This window comes from Podarcis pityusensis (genome assembly GCF_964106645.2).
Source record: "Podarcis pityusensis genome assembly, chromosome: 8".
NCBI classification, from domain to species: Eukaryota; Metazoa; Chordata; class Lepidosauria; order Squamata; family Lacertidae; genus Podarcis; species Podarcis pityusensis.
The window spans coordinates 26,468,321-26,484,813 of record NC_138033.1 but is presented as its reverse complement, the minus strand read 5'-3'; the positions used below and the strand labels follow the sequence as shown (position 1 = coordinate 26,484,813).

Genomic DNA, 16,493 nt, shown 5'->3' with positions numbered 1-16,493 from the left:
GAAACCTCAAAGCAGCTGGAGGCGCAGTATGCCTCTGGATATCACTTGCTGGGAATCACAAGTGGGCAGAGGGCTGTTGTGCTCAGGTTCTGCTGCTTCTCGCACATGCATCTGGTTGGCCACTGTGAGAACAGGATGTTGGATGAGGTGGGCCTTTGGCCTGATCCATTGGGACTCTGATATTCTTACATTGGAAGAGGCATTCTACACACACATAGAGGGCATGTCTCCAAAGAGCATATGCTGCAAGGAAGCATGCTGTCTTCAGAGTGACTGTTTACATCCCTGCGCAGATTTAATCAAAAATTATATTCATGTTAATCTATTAACCAATCAAGTTTGCTTTCATTGGATGACAGCCCTAATCACAAGGCAATGCTTTATTCTTCTTGCTGCTGCAGATCATGTTTCCATCGGCGGCCTTGGGGACAGTTTTTATGAGTATCTGATCAAATCTTGGCTGATGTCGGACAAGAAGGATGCCGAAGCCAAAACCATGTATGACAATGCGCTAGAGGTAAGCTCAATTCCTTTTGCAGCTGAGAAAATGTCACAGCAAATTGGAAGGCAGCAGTGTGTAGGTCACAAGCTGCCTCAAAGAACTTTAAACACTGCGATGCTTAGAGTCAAATCTCACCTCTGCTGTTGAGTCACTGGGCAGCCTCAGGCCAGCCGGCCATTTTGTCTTTCATCCTCTGGAGAAGCCAGTGCATGTTTTGGGAACTTTGGGGTGTGGAGGGCACTTTCAAACATCACTTCTTCTGTCCCAGGGTGGGCTCTGATTTTAAAAAAGAAAAATCTTGCATCTTTTCTGAATGGTTCAGATTGAACCAGGGAAAATCCACCTGCAGAAGTTGCCTTTTGGCTAGCACCAGTGACATCACCAACATATCTCAGTGCATTCCTGGAGCAGGTCTGCAACTATTTTAAAATTGTTTTTTGTTTTTGTTCTGTTTCGACAATATGAAGATGAATGTATAAAGAAACAAATACGTGCAGTTTAAAAAGAAAAACTAGCACACTTAGGTTAAAGCAAGGTACAGCTGATTCAGTGCAAGGGCTGTTGAAATGTGCATTTGCAGTGCAAGCTGTGATGCTGGACTTCCACTGTAGGGTGAATAACCGGCTGTGTTTGGCCTTAAATTCTTATCTCTGTCTCCATTCACAGTTTTCATCCTCTCTACCAAATGGAATTTTTATATGACTTGCCCCACAAGGTGGTTAATGATAATGAGGAAATATATGGACTGAAAAGAAAGCAAAAGTGCTGTAAACATAATAAGTGTGATTCCCCCCGCCCCAGTAGTCTGATTTTGTACCCCAAGTTTCTTTGGATATTGGTTGTTGTTGAAAGGTGATTAATACATTTATTAATAGGATTATTGATGTTTAATAGGGTTGTATATAGGATTGTATCCAACTAAGTCCTACTTTAATGAGCAGACCCATTAAAATTAGCAGACCTAAGTTAGCCACGTGCATTGATTTAAATGTGTCTACTCTGACTAACACTGGATACAACCGCATATATTTAGTATATAAATAGCATAGTGGCTGTTCAGGAGGATGCATGTTTGTCAGCCCTTTGTTTCCTTGGGAATAACACCCATTTATTTTCTTCTCTTCTTGATGCTGTTAAATTTAGGCCATAGAAAAACACCTGGTGAAGAAATCAGCCGGTGGGCTGACATACATTGCAGAGTGGCGAGGTGGCGCCTTGGACCACAAAATGGGCCATTTGGCTTGCTTCTCTGGAGGGATGATAGCGCTTGGAGCAGAGCATGCTGGGGAAGAACAGAAACAGCACTACATGGACCTAGCTGCAGAAATTACGAACACCTGTCACGAGTCTTACGTCCGCTCAGGTAGAAGCTGAGCCTGCGCTAAAGATCAGTGCAAAGCCTGCCCCAACCACTCCCATCCCCGAGTTAAAGGTGGAAGAATAATAACTCAGTGAGAGAGCATTTGTTTTGCAAGCAGAAGGTCCCAGGTTCAGTCCCAGCATCTCCAGTTAGGGCTGGGAAGAGCTCTTGCCTGAAACCCTGGAGAGCTGCTGCCAGCCAGAGTAGACAATAGTGAGCTAGATGGAGCAATGGTCTGACTCGGTATGAGGCAGCTTTTTGTGGTCCTGACACAGCAGGGAGGCCTATGCGCAGGGCTGTGTGCATTTGGGACCTCTCCATTATAACTGTCCAGAATCTGCTAAGAAAAGCTGCATACTGTAGTTCCACTGGGGCTATGGATCAGGATCAACCCCATATCCCGTAGAATCTGAGAGCACACCCATCCTGTTCAGCTTTTAACTATCAGGGCTTCTCACAGCTCTGAAAAAAACGTTTCTGATTCTTAGTCGCTGCAGGTGTATATTTTAGGAGCTTCTCCCAACTTCAGCTTCCTAGGTGTGATAAACATAAAAGTTCTAATCATCTCTGAATGTCTAATGTATCCTTTGCTAGAAACCAAGCTGGGCCCAGAAGCATTCCGCTTTGATTTTGGCACCGAAGCAATGGCCACCCGACTCAGCGATCGCTATTACATTCTGCGCCCTGAAGTTGTTGAAAGTTACATGTACATGTGGAGGCTGACGCACAATCCCAAGTACAGGCAGTGGGGCTGGGAAGCTGTACAGGTATTTCCTCCCAAACCGTCATTGCTAACCACCATTCCCTTGCCTTAGGACAGGGGTTGCTTGAAAAAAAGAAAAAAGGGCTTTCGTTTCTGGCTCCTAAAGACCAGCCAGTTTTGGCAACTGCAAAAAGTTAGAGAGGGGTGTGTGTGTGTGTGTGTGTGTGTGTGTGTGTGTTTGTTTGTTTGTTTGTTTGTGTGTTTTAAGAAGAAACAGCCTTGGGGTGGGTAGAGCCCAGCAGCCTGGTGCACATGCAAATTCCTCCCTCTCTGGTCGTTAGATTAATTATATGATGAGCAGTGAGGAGGTGATCTACTACCTCTGCTGCTCTGCACGAATCAGTTAAGGGTCGACTATCTGTGTGCAAGTTTGTCTGTTAGATGTTGGGTGCTCTCCTCCTGGAAACTTGGCCAAGGGCAAATGCGGACCTCTAGTGAAAATTGGTGAGCCACCCGTGGCTTAAGAATACATCTGAAGTGGAAATTGTGGTTCAGTTTCTCGCTGTCTTCCCAGGTGAGAGAGAGAGCCAAGTGCAGGCCACTCTTTCACAGCTGAGTCAGGTGCGAAGATCCTTTCTGTACCTTGGCCCTTCAATGCTGGAAGCAGCTCAGCTCAGCCACCATGCTTCCACAATATTATTTAGCATAGCAGTAAAAATACATGTGTTGGGATGGGGAGAAATTCAATTCAGTTCTCATTTAAAGGTGAAGTTACCTAATTCTCACTTTCCGAAGCAATATGCAAACTGCAACTCCGGCTACTCTTTGAAATTCATGCTTCTCTGAGTTTTGCAATGCAGTGCCCCAGCCAAGTAATGGGCAAAAATATATATGCTTATATTGGTGTATGGTGTGCCTAAAGATGTATATATTAGTAACAGAGATATTTAAAAACGCATCCTTAGGACTCACCTTACTTTTGGGATTGTAAGTTGTTTTAAACTGTTTTTAATGTTTTCTTTTAATGTTGAGACCCCTGGGAGGGCAGGTAATAAATAAAATTATAATTGTTACTAGGAAAATTGCTCTGCAAAATTGCATACAAAAATTTGTAAATTAGCAGAAATTCATACTAAAGTGCTGATTAATTTTCGTTGGAACTTTTTTCCTTAAAAGGGAAACTGCTGTGTAAATGTGGAGAACTGAGCTTAAGATTGGAAAATTGAGAAACGGAGAGAAACTGAAATTGACAGATTTCACGTAGGCTTTTTAACAGTAGTGGCAGAAGGGGCCAGGCTGCAGGATATATAATGGCAGAGATCCAAACAGCTCTATTTATTTTTTGTTTGTTTGTGTGCTCACTTATCAAGTTAGTGCAAAAGGCAAATGAAACATTTTAAATAGTTTTTTAAAATGTTACTGCACTTGCATGCTAAATAAAAGAAAAATAAGGGAATGATGCCAACCTGTGCTGTTGAGAGAAAACGAGAGACCACACTGCATGGCATATAAAGGGACAATCTGGCAGTTAGTGAAGATGGGTCTTCACTGTCTGTGTTGCCAGCCTCTCTTGCTGACCACTTGTCCTCCACCAAGTGAATCAAGCTGTGCTTTGCCACTCCACGCTGGCCATTGTGAGGGCGGGGGAGGGGGGAAACAGTACATAGCCAGATCACTTAAGAAAGATGTGAGGACAAGAAGGTTTATGGCAGCAGCACTGTCTTGGCTCCCTCTAACAACTGAGTGAACAATCACATCAGTTCCAGAGAAAATAGCTAGTGTGCTACTCTGTGAAGCCAACCTGAGGTCAGTTCCAAGACACAGCCCAAGCAAGACAGCAGAGGAATAGGGGATAGCCGGCAGCAGAATTGGCAGGAGCAGCTCATCCAGGTGAGACACTGGGAGCTTCATTGTACCTGGTCAGCTGCCAGGAGGGAAAAGCCTGCTCTAACCAGCTAGTAAGCTTGCATTCTGCAAACACAGGTGTGGGCTTCTGCTTCCCACTGAACTTATTTGGATTATTTATGTACCAACCTTTGCACAGACCACTGGGCAGTTTACAGCAAAAACAAATAGATAGCAGCTGATAAAATCCAGAAAACTAACACAAGCCATTAAAAGCTAAACAATCACCAAAACCAATTTCTAAGAGCATCAGCAAGCAGGTTTCTCCTCGTCCAAATGCCTGTTGAAAAAGATGCATCTTGACCAACCATCCCTCTCACCTGGAGGTAAACTTTGTGATCCCAGTATCAGGCATTTTGAGATAAAGGTACATGAGGATTCACTCTTTTACAGGGGTATTTTTAAAAATTCCTCAGTTCATTTAGAGCCACGTTGTTCAGCACATGCATGGCCCCTGGTATTCTAGTTGCTGGAAAAGTCTGAAACCCGGGCTCTTCTTACATTTCTCTCCTAAAACAGGGATCTCCAGGTGTACACCTGATTAAATTGGTAGCTAGGGAGCTGACATTTGGTTACACACAGAATCCAAGCCACCCTGATAGTACCAGTAAAGTCTGAAGGGAGTGGGGAGCATTTGTCAATCCTTCCTGCAAACATGGAAGACTCACCACACCAGCAGATGGTTAGGATACTTCCAGGCCTTTCTGGAAACTGAAATTTTAGCAAAGTCACAGTTCACAGACACTGATTATAGTGTGGACATTCTAAACCTGAGTAGCCTTTAAGTCACTCTGCACATTTTCTTGCCACAAAGGGTTATGGTGCTTCTGAAAACAAATTTGGTGCACATATCTGAGCACAGAGCATGCCTAGCACATGTGAGGTGGAGTATTGGGCTATGAGTTCTATTTCCTCAACACATCTGTTTTGGGTGTAGTGCGGGGAGAACTTGAAGTGGCTAAAGTCCAGGATGCTTGAAAAATTATAATCTGTGCCAAGGCTGACCACCACACGCATGACATGTAGTAATCAAGAAGGAGCTGCCTCTGAGAATCTGTAGTGTCCCGTCCCCCTGCCACCACCATTGGGCAACCCCAGTTACACACATCTAGAATTGGGAGGGAGGGGGCATCTGTAGCCCAAGGAGCACTAAGTGCCTGGCACGTCTGATCTCCACATCACTTTAGCAATGGAGCATTTCTGGCTCACCAGATTACAATTATTAATTTGGCATTATGTGGGGGGTGGGTGGTCAGGTGATGGAATTCCAAATTCCATACTTGGCGCCAAATGTGAAGCGAATCAGATTAAGGTGCATATTTCAGTTATTAAGTTTTGCTCCAGCTAACTCACTAATCTGTGCTGGAGTGTCAGGGCTTGGCAGGGACTCCACACTTCTTGGTTCTTTTTTTAAAAAATAATAATATATTTATTAAGTTTTCCATTTTGTAATATTAAGTACATCCTTATAAAATTCTTAGATTTTTGCTCATATGAGCTATTGACTTCCTTCCACCCCACCTCATGGTTTTCCTAATTCCAATTTACATCCTCGCATTTGTACCTTTTCCAATTTACTTTCCCCTCCTATATTTTATCTCATATTTTTAAGTAAATGTAAGATGGTAATAAGAATTAACATTACAAGCCTTCTTACTGCAACCCTGCTAGTGTTGGTAAATGTTTACAATTGTCCTTCAAATATTGTACAAATTTACTCCAGTCTTTTTGGAAAGCTTGATCTCGCTGGTTTCGGATTTTCCTGGTCAGCCTTGCCAATTCCACATACTCCCATCATCTTCATCTGCCATTCCTCAGTTGTTGGTATTTCTTGTTGCTTCCATTTTGGGGCTAATAGAATTTTTCAGCCATTGTCACGTACATAAACAATTTTTGATCTATCTTATGAATCTCTTCTCCTGCTATACCTAACAAAAACGCTTCTGGTTTTTTAACAAAGGTATTTTTGTACATTTTCTTTAACTCATTGTATATCATATCCCAATGAACCTTAACCTTACTCTATGTGGTAGAAATTCCCCTCTTTTTCTTTACGTTTCCAACAATCTTTTTTTTCTTGGCGTGCCTCTTCGTTCCAACCAAGCAGGAGCACAAGGAACCCCTGTGACTCCTCTGCTCCAGTCTTAGGGCTGTCTGTCCCCCACTCCACCATCCCTAATGGCCCCCCTAAAGTCTGCAGCCTGTGTCAATCGCTTCCCTTTGCCTTTTCATGGAGCCACCTCTGACAGGATGGGACATTTGAAGACCCCCTCCTAATGTGCTGGCAGTTGTGTTTGTTGGGTGGCCTTCTGTCAATTGTACAATATTTCAAGGAAGGACTTCTTCAGGGGCCGGTACTTGAGGGCTCTTACAGGAGACTGAGTGTAACAGAAAGTGCTAACCATCAGTGGCGAGCCTATTTTCTTGGACCCTTGGGGAATCATTAAAAGCTCTTCAATGGGAGCTCAGCCTCTATAAAAACACAAATCCAACTCATAAACCCGCATGGGTAAAACACAACTGATTATGATTAATGAGCTACTTGTTTGCTGTGCTGCTATTACTGGAAGAGATTGACTGTTTCTCTCTCTCTCTCCCCACTCCCACCCCGCAACCAGGCACTTGAGAAATATTGCAGAGTAGAAGCTGGTTTCTCCGGGATCCGCGATGTTTATACCACCAACCCGAGTCACGACAACATGCAGCAGAGCTTTTTCCTAGCAGAGACGTTAAAGTAAGTCCTGAACATTTTCAGCGCATCTTCCACAGAAAGCTGTGTAGGGTGGAGAATGTCTTTCATGGGGGAGGGGGTCATCAGCAGTGGCTGCATCTTAAATAAAGCAGAAATCTGCCAGTTGCCCTTGGCCATTTCCTCTCTGATCCGTTGGAGTGACTTGGAATGTACTTTGGAATATTTAAGATGAGGCTTTGCTGACTTGCTTTCCTTATGTGCCCTGTTGAACTAGCTTTGTGTGTTGACTTGCCACCTGTAAGTGCCATGCATGTCTTTGGAAACTCACCAGAGGGCTGGTTCCTATGTACATATTCATCACTTGGAATCTGTATGGACAAAATATAAGAAGAGAGTTCAAAGTTCACCCCCCGCCCCCACTGTGATTGACATCTTGATTTGGTGGCATGCCTGCCAACTGAGCCCTGCTAGATGTTCTCCCCATGCCCATTGCTCACCTGCCTCATTGTTGGTTGCACCTCTTTCCCCTTTCGGGAGAGGAAGCATCCCATAGCTGGTTGCCTGAGAATGGAGGAGGCTGCCCTTTTTCCATCTCAGGCTCCTAGCTGCAGGGTGATTTCTTTCCCTGCTCACTCACAGTTTGTCCCATCTTCCACTACTGCTGCTACCATGACTGCCTGTTGAAAAGAAAACACCTCGCAGCTGAATGCCTGTGATGGAAGTGACACAATCACCACCCATCTTAGGGTCCCTGCAGGCTTGTGTTTTATTACAGCTGTATTCTGCAGCATGCTTTTGACATAGTAATAGTGCATTAGCAATGGATTTCTTCTGTTTTAGTTGGTTCTGCAATGCTCCCCAGTGTTACCACATTATTGCTGCGTTCTGCAGAGGGCATTCGACATGCTCTTTGGGTCAGGGGTGTAAGGAAACTTGTCTGCTGTCAACTGCACTTTTTGCTGGGCAACTTTGGATAAGCTTCCAAGAAACCCTTAGCTTTCCTGTCACTCTAATGCAGGCTTAAGGGGCTGGGACCTTCCAGTTGTTGCTAGCCTACAATTCCATCATCCCTAGCTGGGGCTGATGGGAGTGGGAGTCCAGCAATATCTGGAAGGCTTCTGCTTTCCTCACTAACCACTGATTCTCCACTGATAGGAGCACCCCATCTGCACATGCATTCCTTTGACTTGTCTCCTTCCTCCAGGTACCTCTATCTTCTGTTCTGTGAAGATGATGTGCTGTCTCTTGAGGACTGGGTGTTCAACACCGAAGCCCACCCATTGCCCGTGAACCGCACAGACTTTATCCTGAAGACAAGCGTGCAATAGGGGCGCTTGCTCCCTCGCGGCTTCTGCAGTGGGATGTGGAGGGTTACTTGCTTCCCCACCCCTCTTTCTCCTTTCCAGTAAAGGAATGCGCGTGTTCCCAGAAAGGTATTTTGGGGGCATTCGTCCAATTCAGGACAGTGTTATATCGGGGAGCATAAAAAACTGTGAAACAAGCACCTTTGTGGGTTTTTTTTTCCTCTATGAGGGAACTTACACTAAACCTGATAATGAGGATGTTGAATATGGGCCATAATGCACACAAAACCATGGACGTTCCTTTCTACGGAGAATTTCTACGGAATCCACTGACTTTGTTTTCACATGGCCAAAGGAGTTTGCCATAAAACAGACGCTGATTTGTGCCACTCTTCTTGTCTCCCTCCCACCCCCTTCCACATGCTCCTCTTTAGATACCGTTGATTTTTATCATCTTTCTAATTTTCACCCCCCCCCCAAAAAAAGACTTGCATCCTAAGTGGAATCAATGCCATCAATGATCAGAAGATGTCTGCAAAAGTCTGAATCCCAGGCATCATTTCTCTCTCCCTTCCTCTCTCTTTTCTGTGCTCTTTAAAATGTTTACTGAATATTGCATCATGTGTAATTCTTTTTTTGCTTTCTAAGGTTTGAAATTTGTTCTGTTTCCCCCCCACTTTGTTTTTGTTTTCATCTGGAGCTTAAATATTACAAGGCACTTGTAAGGATTTCATTTCTGTAATACTCAGAGATGTGGAATAGAATAAAAATTCCTGTCCGATAAGGAGTGTGACTGGATTGCTCGTGTATTGGCACAGAAGGTTAAGAGGAAGAGGGAAAGGACTGACGACCATGTGAAGATCTCAGTAGATCCTCTAAGGAAGCTTCCAAATTCTTTATTTCGCAGGAGGAATTCAAGCTCACAGTTAAAGTGTTATGTTGCCCTCCTTGCAACTTTAAAAACAGACTTCTTGCAGTTGGGAAAGTGATGGGAATGCACTGAAAAAGCGTGAGATGAACAAATGATTAGCAGGAAGATGTAGAGATGCAAACAAATCAAGGTTACTGCTCATTGCCATATAACTGCCCTGCAAACAAATCAGAACAAATCCTCAGTAAAGACTGGACATGTTCTAACCACTGTGTAAGCTTTGTGCAAGCAAATCAGGATATATGCTCAATAAACAGGTCTCTGGAGGAGCCCCAATGTATTTTCTACATGAGCAGCTGGAAGGAGAATGTCCCTCTCCTGCTCTGGAACAGCAGGTTGCGAAGGCACTTGGTGCAGTAAGAATGGCGGGAGGAGATAGGGCACATTCCATTGAGCAAGTGTGGGCAGAGATGGCAGACTGTTCATTTACTTGTGTTTCAACTTCTGGACCACCCATTGAGCCTGTGCAGTTTGCAAAATACAGAAATGTATTATAGTAAAAAAGCAATCTCAATGCAAAGTACATCAAGACTCGGAACCCAGCACAAAAGAAAACTCGGCTGCATAAAAACAGACTAGCATAAAATCATTGTGTTTAAATAATAATAATAATAAACAGCTGACAAACCAGCAAAAGGGAAAAACCAATTGGTTGCAACGCAAAGCAGGAGAGGCAACACTTTCTCTTCTTTTCTTTCTGCATGAGTCTGTTAACCCAGATTGAACTGCCTGCTGTGAGTGCAGAATATCTTAGCATGCATTTGAATGCCCACAAGATTGGGAAGAACTGATAAGTGGCTTCTGCTAGGCCAAAGGACAAGGAGTTCATCAGGAGAGGTTCGTCACTGTTCGTTAGCCTGGATGGATAAATGGAACGTTCAGTGGAGAGTGATCCACTAGGACAAATAGGGCTCTGCCCTGCTTTAAAGCCCTACTAGGATTAGGACCCAGCTCCTTGTTTTCTCCCTACCACCGCACATCCTCTTCCCCTGCCTCCTCTGTTCAAGTGCCTTGCAAAGGCCTGCTACCGTGAAGTGACAGGGGGAGCTGTCCTATTGCTCCTCTATCCCACCCTTAGGGCTTTCGAAAAGGGCCATGGAGCAGCTGGGAAACACACACCCCACCCAAAGAAAAACCACCCAGGGCATGCAAATCGATCACCGGCTTTTTAGCACCATGGAAATAGTCCCTGCCATGTCCCCAGCTCTTTTTAGAACCTTGAAAAACAATGCGGCAGCAAGCTACTGAAATACAATGAAGTGAGAAAGCATACTCTTATTGCTTCTTATAACTTCGCTTGCCACCTGGAGAACATAAATTTAAGTTGAAGCTGTGGGATATAAATTTATGTAAATAATCCATATAAAAGCATGCAAACATTCTCGTCACAACAAATCCTTTAGGCAGGCAGGATGCAAATGTAAACAGTTCTCAGCCACATTCTGAACCATGTTCTATGATGAGAACCTTGTTTCCTAAGGAAACCGTAAACTGCCCAGTCTGCAAGCCTTGGCTTTCAACTCCAGGATCGGTGATATAACGGAATGGAAACGAAGGAGAGTGCAGTTCTGTGACTTCTTTCATCTGCGAGAGTTTTCACGATAATGGACAAGCCCTTGCTCCTTGCTCTGGCAAGTGAATGTTGGGATAATGAAGCTTCCAAGTGTCACTATTGTTTGTGACAGTTTAGCATAGAGGATGTCAAGGAATTGGAGTCCTACAGCAATCTGGAGGGCCACAGGTTCTCTACCTCTGGTTGAAATAAACATTTTTACTTCCACGTTCTTCAGTATATATGCTACATACACTCTTTGTGTGTGAGGTGTGTGTGTAAAATGAATCATGATTTTTAACTGTCAGGGGGGACATGAATGGATGTTGTTATGATATGTACTGTATTTCAAAAAATTCACTATGACTCTGCCAAGGAGGTAGTGCTGGTATGGCAGCTTTGTGATAAAGGAAGCACACGCTGCCAGAGCTCAGAAACACTCTTCTTCAAGCAGCCAACGAGTGTTGAGGAAAAGCAGTCCCCTTTGAAACAAGGAACGGTTGATATGCTTCATAGTAGTTCATGATGGTTCATTTTAGGTTACACATGAGGTTAGATTCTGCTAAGGATGGGGGACTAATTCGCATTCAAGCAACATGAGAACCAAAACACAACCATCCTTCAAAACCCACACTTATTTGAATTTCATGATGCAGTTCTCTAACTAAACAAATGTTTATAAAAATGCATGCATTCTAGGGAAATATGCACAAAAGTGACCATGCAAGTGAAAATAACCTACAAAATGCTATCTATTAGGAGAAATTGCTTGTAAAGATGTGTGTTGAAAATGCATACAGAGAATTAGAAGAAATTCTCACTAAAATGCTGAAGAACTTTCATGAGGATTTAAAAGAAAAATGCAAATTGCAGTGGAAATATGGAGAACTGAATTTAAGATTGGAAAAATCAAAACAGGATCAAAATTGACAGATCCTTCCACACCTAGATCCTGCCTGGTCCTGTGTGTTAAGTGCTAGCACTTCCGATTTACTAGGTTACTGAAAACTAGTTTTTCTCCTGTGTAAAAGTGGATCATTCAATTCCTCTACCACTAGAAGTATTTTTCTTTGTTCTCTCATCAGATTCTGGGTTCCTTCTTCTTTGTCACCAATGAAAAGGGGGGGGGGGAGAGAAAAGCATTTCACGCAGGCAGCAAGACAAAGCTTTCATTTTGAATTTACACCTCTTGAAGTCTCAGAGGGAAGGAAGACTTGTCGGATAGAGACTTAAATTTCATCTTGGGTATAAGGAGGTGGACAAATAATCTTCTTCCTAGAAGGATAGTTGTTAGTAAGTAAAGCTTTGAGAATGTGAGTCATCCTGTTGAGAGGTTTTGATAGCAGGGAAATAAGCTTAGCCCAAAGTAATTTTACAGTGGATTAAAATATCCTCCTTGTGGAATCAAAAGCTTCCTTTTGACACGAATTGCACAGTCATTCCAGCTGTGAGGGTTTTCTTCATTTCTGATTTTGATTGATTTTTGAAGTGTGCTATGACAAGGTAATCTGTAGAAAAAGAGAATTGCCCCCACCTCTTATCCTGTAATCCAAAGTGCACACAATTCCCTAATCATTACAGAGAGAGAAATGAGATATTTTGTTTATTTATGTGCAATATTTATATCCTGGCTTTCTGCCTTACAACGGGCCTTTGAGATGGCTGACAATAAATGAAAACCAACACACAAAGATCAGTTTACTTTTCAAGGATAGTAGTAACTTACAAAGGCTCAGAGGTCTGATGGTTATTCTTTAATATTATTTCCATGCCACCTTTTGGCCAAGAAAGGCCCCAAAGGCATCTCACAAAGGATGAGGGGTGGATTTGTGGGTGTAAAATTTACAAAATCCTAACACTTCTAAAAATACTATAATTCATTCATGTTTTGGACAGAAAGCAAAAGAGCAGCCCCCAGAAAGATGTCAGATAAAGCAGGAGTTAATTCATAAAGGGCAGCACCTCCTTGTAAGGGTCCCAGGCAGGGCAGATGGGGCAGGGCAGATTTGATTGTTCCAGCAAAGCATGTTCCTGCAGACGTTGCTGCTGGTGTGAAGGAACAGGCAGAAGCAGGGAAAGGCAGTGTTTTAATTTTGGAGAATTTGAGGAGGTTCATTCTTATTTTCAGGACCTAAGCTAGCCTTGCTATCTTATGTTCTTAGGATTTTCCAGGAAGCATTTAACCTACCATTTCACCACCCTGTGGTTCCATGGATGATGTTGTAACATCCATGTGCATGGTGCGGTAGCTGGGAATTGCAAGTGGAGAGAGTGTGCTTGCACTCAGGTCCTGCATGTGGGCTTCCCATTGGGATATCTGGTCAGCCACTGTGAGAATAATAATAACGACGATGATAATGATGATTTTATTATTTATACCCCACCCATCTGGCTGGGTTTCCCCACCAACTCTGGGTGGTTTACAGCACATATAAAAAACATAGCAAAACATCAAACAATAAAAGCTGCCTGATACAGGGCTGCCTTCAGATGTCTTCTAAAAGTTGTGGGCTGCTGGGCCCTTATGTTTTTGTACTTGCCCATCTGAATTTCCACTTTAGCTGATCATTGAGCAGAGCCTCTGAATCTGACCTTAAAGAGATCAGACTGCTTTATATGAGGAAAAAGCAGCTGCATTGAGGTAATCTTGTCCCTGACTTTTGGTCCCATTGGGGAAGGAAGGGCCCTGCAGGAGCAGTTAGGAGACTTGGATAGAAATTGGCTGCCTCTCAAACAAGTCACTTCTTTTACTTTTAGGGCAACTGCTAAGCTTCCGGCTACTTGAGAATTTGAACAATTGTCACTCTTGGTAAACACAAGGGGGCTGGTGTCTTAATTTACACGAACAGCTGATAGCCTTGAATACTGATAACTCTCTAGAGCTTAAAAGAGTTTTTGGGAAAGGATGGTCAAGGGGCCATGGATGAAGTCTCTTGAAATAGACTTAAGTCTACCTTTGCATGAAATTTTTGCTCAAGCCCAATAACCCATGCTCAAAACCGTTTTCCAATGGCATTTTGCACCAATAAAACTTTCCTCTATTTCTAAATCAATGTCCTCAGCATTTTGGCATTGCAGGAGCAGTGAAAGACCCCTTTTCCGCCAACCTTCTGGGAGAAAGAGTTTAATGAGATTAACTGAATAACGGCACATAATCTCATCCCTGTACCTACACTAGCGCTTCTCAGTATTTGGGATGAACAAAACAAAGATGGCAAATGCAAAGACCTACGAGGGAGACCTGTTGTTGAGCATTCATCCTAATTTGTTTGCAGGGAGATTAGACAACAGTGGCTATTTAATGAGGATTCACTCAGATTTGTTTGCGGGGAGGCTAGATGATGTTGCATCAAAGCCCGTGTCATCCCCCCTTTCCCGCACATTTTCCTAAATGGTCTGTAGCCACCATGTCCAAAACATCTGGAGGGCATCAGGTTGGCAAGGGCTGCCATAAAACATCTGCTTCTCATGCTTTCCAAGATCTTCAACAGATCAAAAAACATTTAGTGTTCATAGCGTGCTTGTCCGCACACACAGTCTGAAGCAGCAGAGAAAGCCTTAAAACTTGATCGGACTGAGAATTTCACAGGGAGCATAAGACTTGTGTGAAACAAAGAAAGGGACTGGGTGACAGTGATTTATGAAGGAAGATTAAAATAACTTAATATGTATCGCTTGGCGAAACAGGGAAGGAGGGATGTGATATTCATGCAGAAGGACTTGAGGAGAGTAAACATCAAGGATGGGGAGGGATTGTTTGGAAAGGTGATGTAAAAGGAGTGTAATAACCAGGAGTAATGGGAGGAAATTAATCAAAGGCTGGCTGGAAACAACCCTTTCAGATCAGTGTCAGCAGCAGTCATGTTCAAGAGTCTCTTGTGTAATTAAATAGAACCACAAGAAGCTGCCTTCTACAGTTAGACCATTGGGCCCTCTAGCTCAAGATTCCTTACACTGACTGGCAGCAGCTCTCCAGGGTTTCAGACAGGGGGTCTCTGCTTGTCCTACCTGCAGATGCCAGGGACTGAACCTGGGAACTTCCATATATAAAGCAGGGATGGGGAACCCATGACCTTCCAGAAGCTCCCAACAGCTCCAGCCAGCATGGCCAATGGTCAGGAATGATAAAAGTTGCAGTCCACCAACATCTAGAGAGCCACAGGTTCCCCATTCCTGGTGGAAAGCATGGTTGCAGGCGCTATAGCTGGCAGGTTACACTCCCAGGATTCTGGAATAAAAAAGTGATGGCTGTTTCTGCATGTGTGGAAAACAACAGGGCAGAGATCGTTGCAGAACTTTGCTTCACAGCATACCCACCATTTATGGGGTTAGACTAGATGACCACCAAGGTCCCTTTTAATCCTAAAGCTCTTAAGAGTTGGTTTTAAATGAGACCTATGTTAAATGTACCACCCACAAACTGCTGAATAGTAAATCCTAACCACTGGGGACATATAAAGGCCCTCACAACAATCTTGTGAGGTTGGTTAGACTAAGCAGGGGTAGCCAGCGTAGAGCCTTGGTTCATCCCTTAGTCCAGGGCTAGCCAACATGGTGTCTTCCAGATGTTGCTCATCTCCTGCTTGCATGCTTCCCATAGGCATCTGCATGGCTACTGTGAAAGTAGGATGCTGGACCACATGGGTTTTTAGCCTCTTCTAGCAGGGCTCTTATTATATTCTCACATAGTGGGGTTGACTTACGTCTGGATTTTCAATAGCAGAAGTGACGTCTGGGGGGAATTTCCGGAAAGCAGCAGTTCATCCTGGATTTTCAGTAATATAGCCCACTTCTTGAAATATGGCAACCCTATCACATAGGGACATTTAGCTGATTAAGGGTCTCTCCAGACATCTTTTGTATTGTGCCTTCATTGACAATTTGTGCCAATTAGGATATTGGGGTGGTCATATGCAATCCCACTTTTCATAGTTTTTGCGCCTACAAAAGTTGTGGGGCTGTCGCACTGCTTCACTTCCAATTAGAGCCTCCCAAGTCCCAACTGTTACACACCAAAAATGTTATGCTTTTGCTGCACTATATGCTTTTCTTGCATTATAGACCCTCCAGAGAACAATGGTGTGGTAGAACTGGGGAAGCATTGCAGAACAAACCAATAAAGTCAAATGATGTGCAGATGGCCCAGTGTAAATCCACCATTAATGGACTATTGTTGCATCAAGAACATGCTGCATAAAAACAGCTACCAAAAAATACCAGTCTGGAGGGGCCTTAAGCGTTTTTTCACTGAAGCAAATGCACACCACATAATACTCCGCTCTGACCAGTAGGAGTCAGTCTTTACTAAAAAATAATCTAAATACCCCCTTCACAGGTCCTTCCCACTGTGCTGCTTTAACGAACTACTGAAAAGTTGTAATTGTTTGAATTTTTATTTAGTTTTTTAAAATAAATTTTTTAAAAAACCCTATCTCCCACCTTCTCCCTTCATTGGGGCCAAAAAGGTTGCAAGCCCTTGCTGTGCACACGTACTTGGGAGTAAGCCCCCTTGAGCATCAGTAAGGCTTACTTCCGAGTAGCAGA

The 16,493-nt window shown here is 43.5% G+C and overlaps 1 protein-coding gene and 1 long non-coding RNA gene across 2 annotated transcripts in view; both read left to right on the top strand.

Annotated features, from left to right (window-relative positions):
- MAN1C1 (mannosidase alpha class 1C member 1) overlaps positions 1–9,250 on the top strand; it is a 124,231-nt gene extending 114,981 nt beyond the window's left edge. Inside the window, exons 8-12 of the mRNA XM_081016795.1 lie at positions 402–517; positions 1,646–1,865; positions 2,457–2,629; positions 7,089–7,204; positions 8,367–9,250. Of these exons, the coding sequence (XP_080872921.1) occupies positions 402–517; positions 1,646–1,865; positions 2,457–2,629; positions 7,089–7,204; positions 8,367–8,490 (749 nt within the window). The 3' untranslated portion in view covers positions 8,491–9,250. The remainder of the gene's footprint in view (positions 1–401; positions 518–1,645; positions 1,866–2,456; positions 2,630–7,088; positions 7,205–8,366) is intronic.
- On the top strand, positions 2,636–5,879 carry LOC308483223. Its single transcript, XR_013989615.1, has 2 exons — positions 2,636–2,801; positions 2,834–5,879. It is a non-coding gene; the product is annotated as an uncharacterized lncRNA (long non-coding RNA).
- Positions 9,251–16,493: the final 7,243 nt, after the last annotated feature.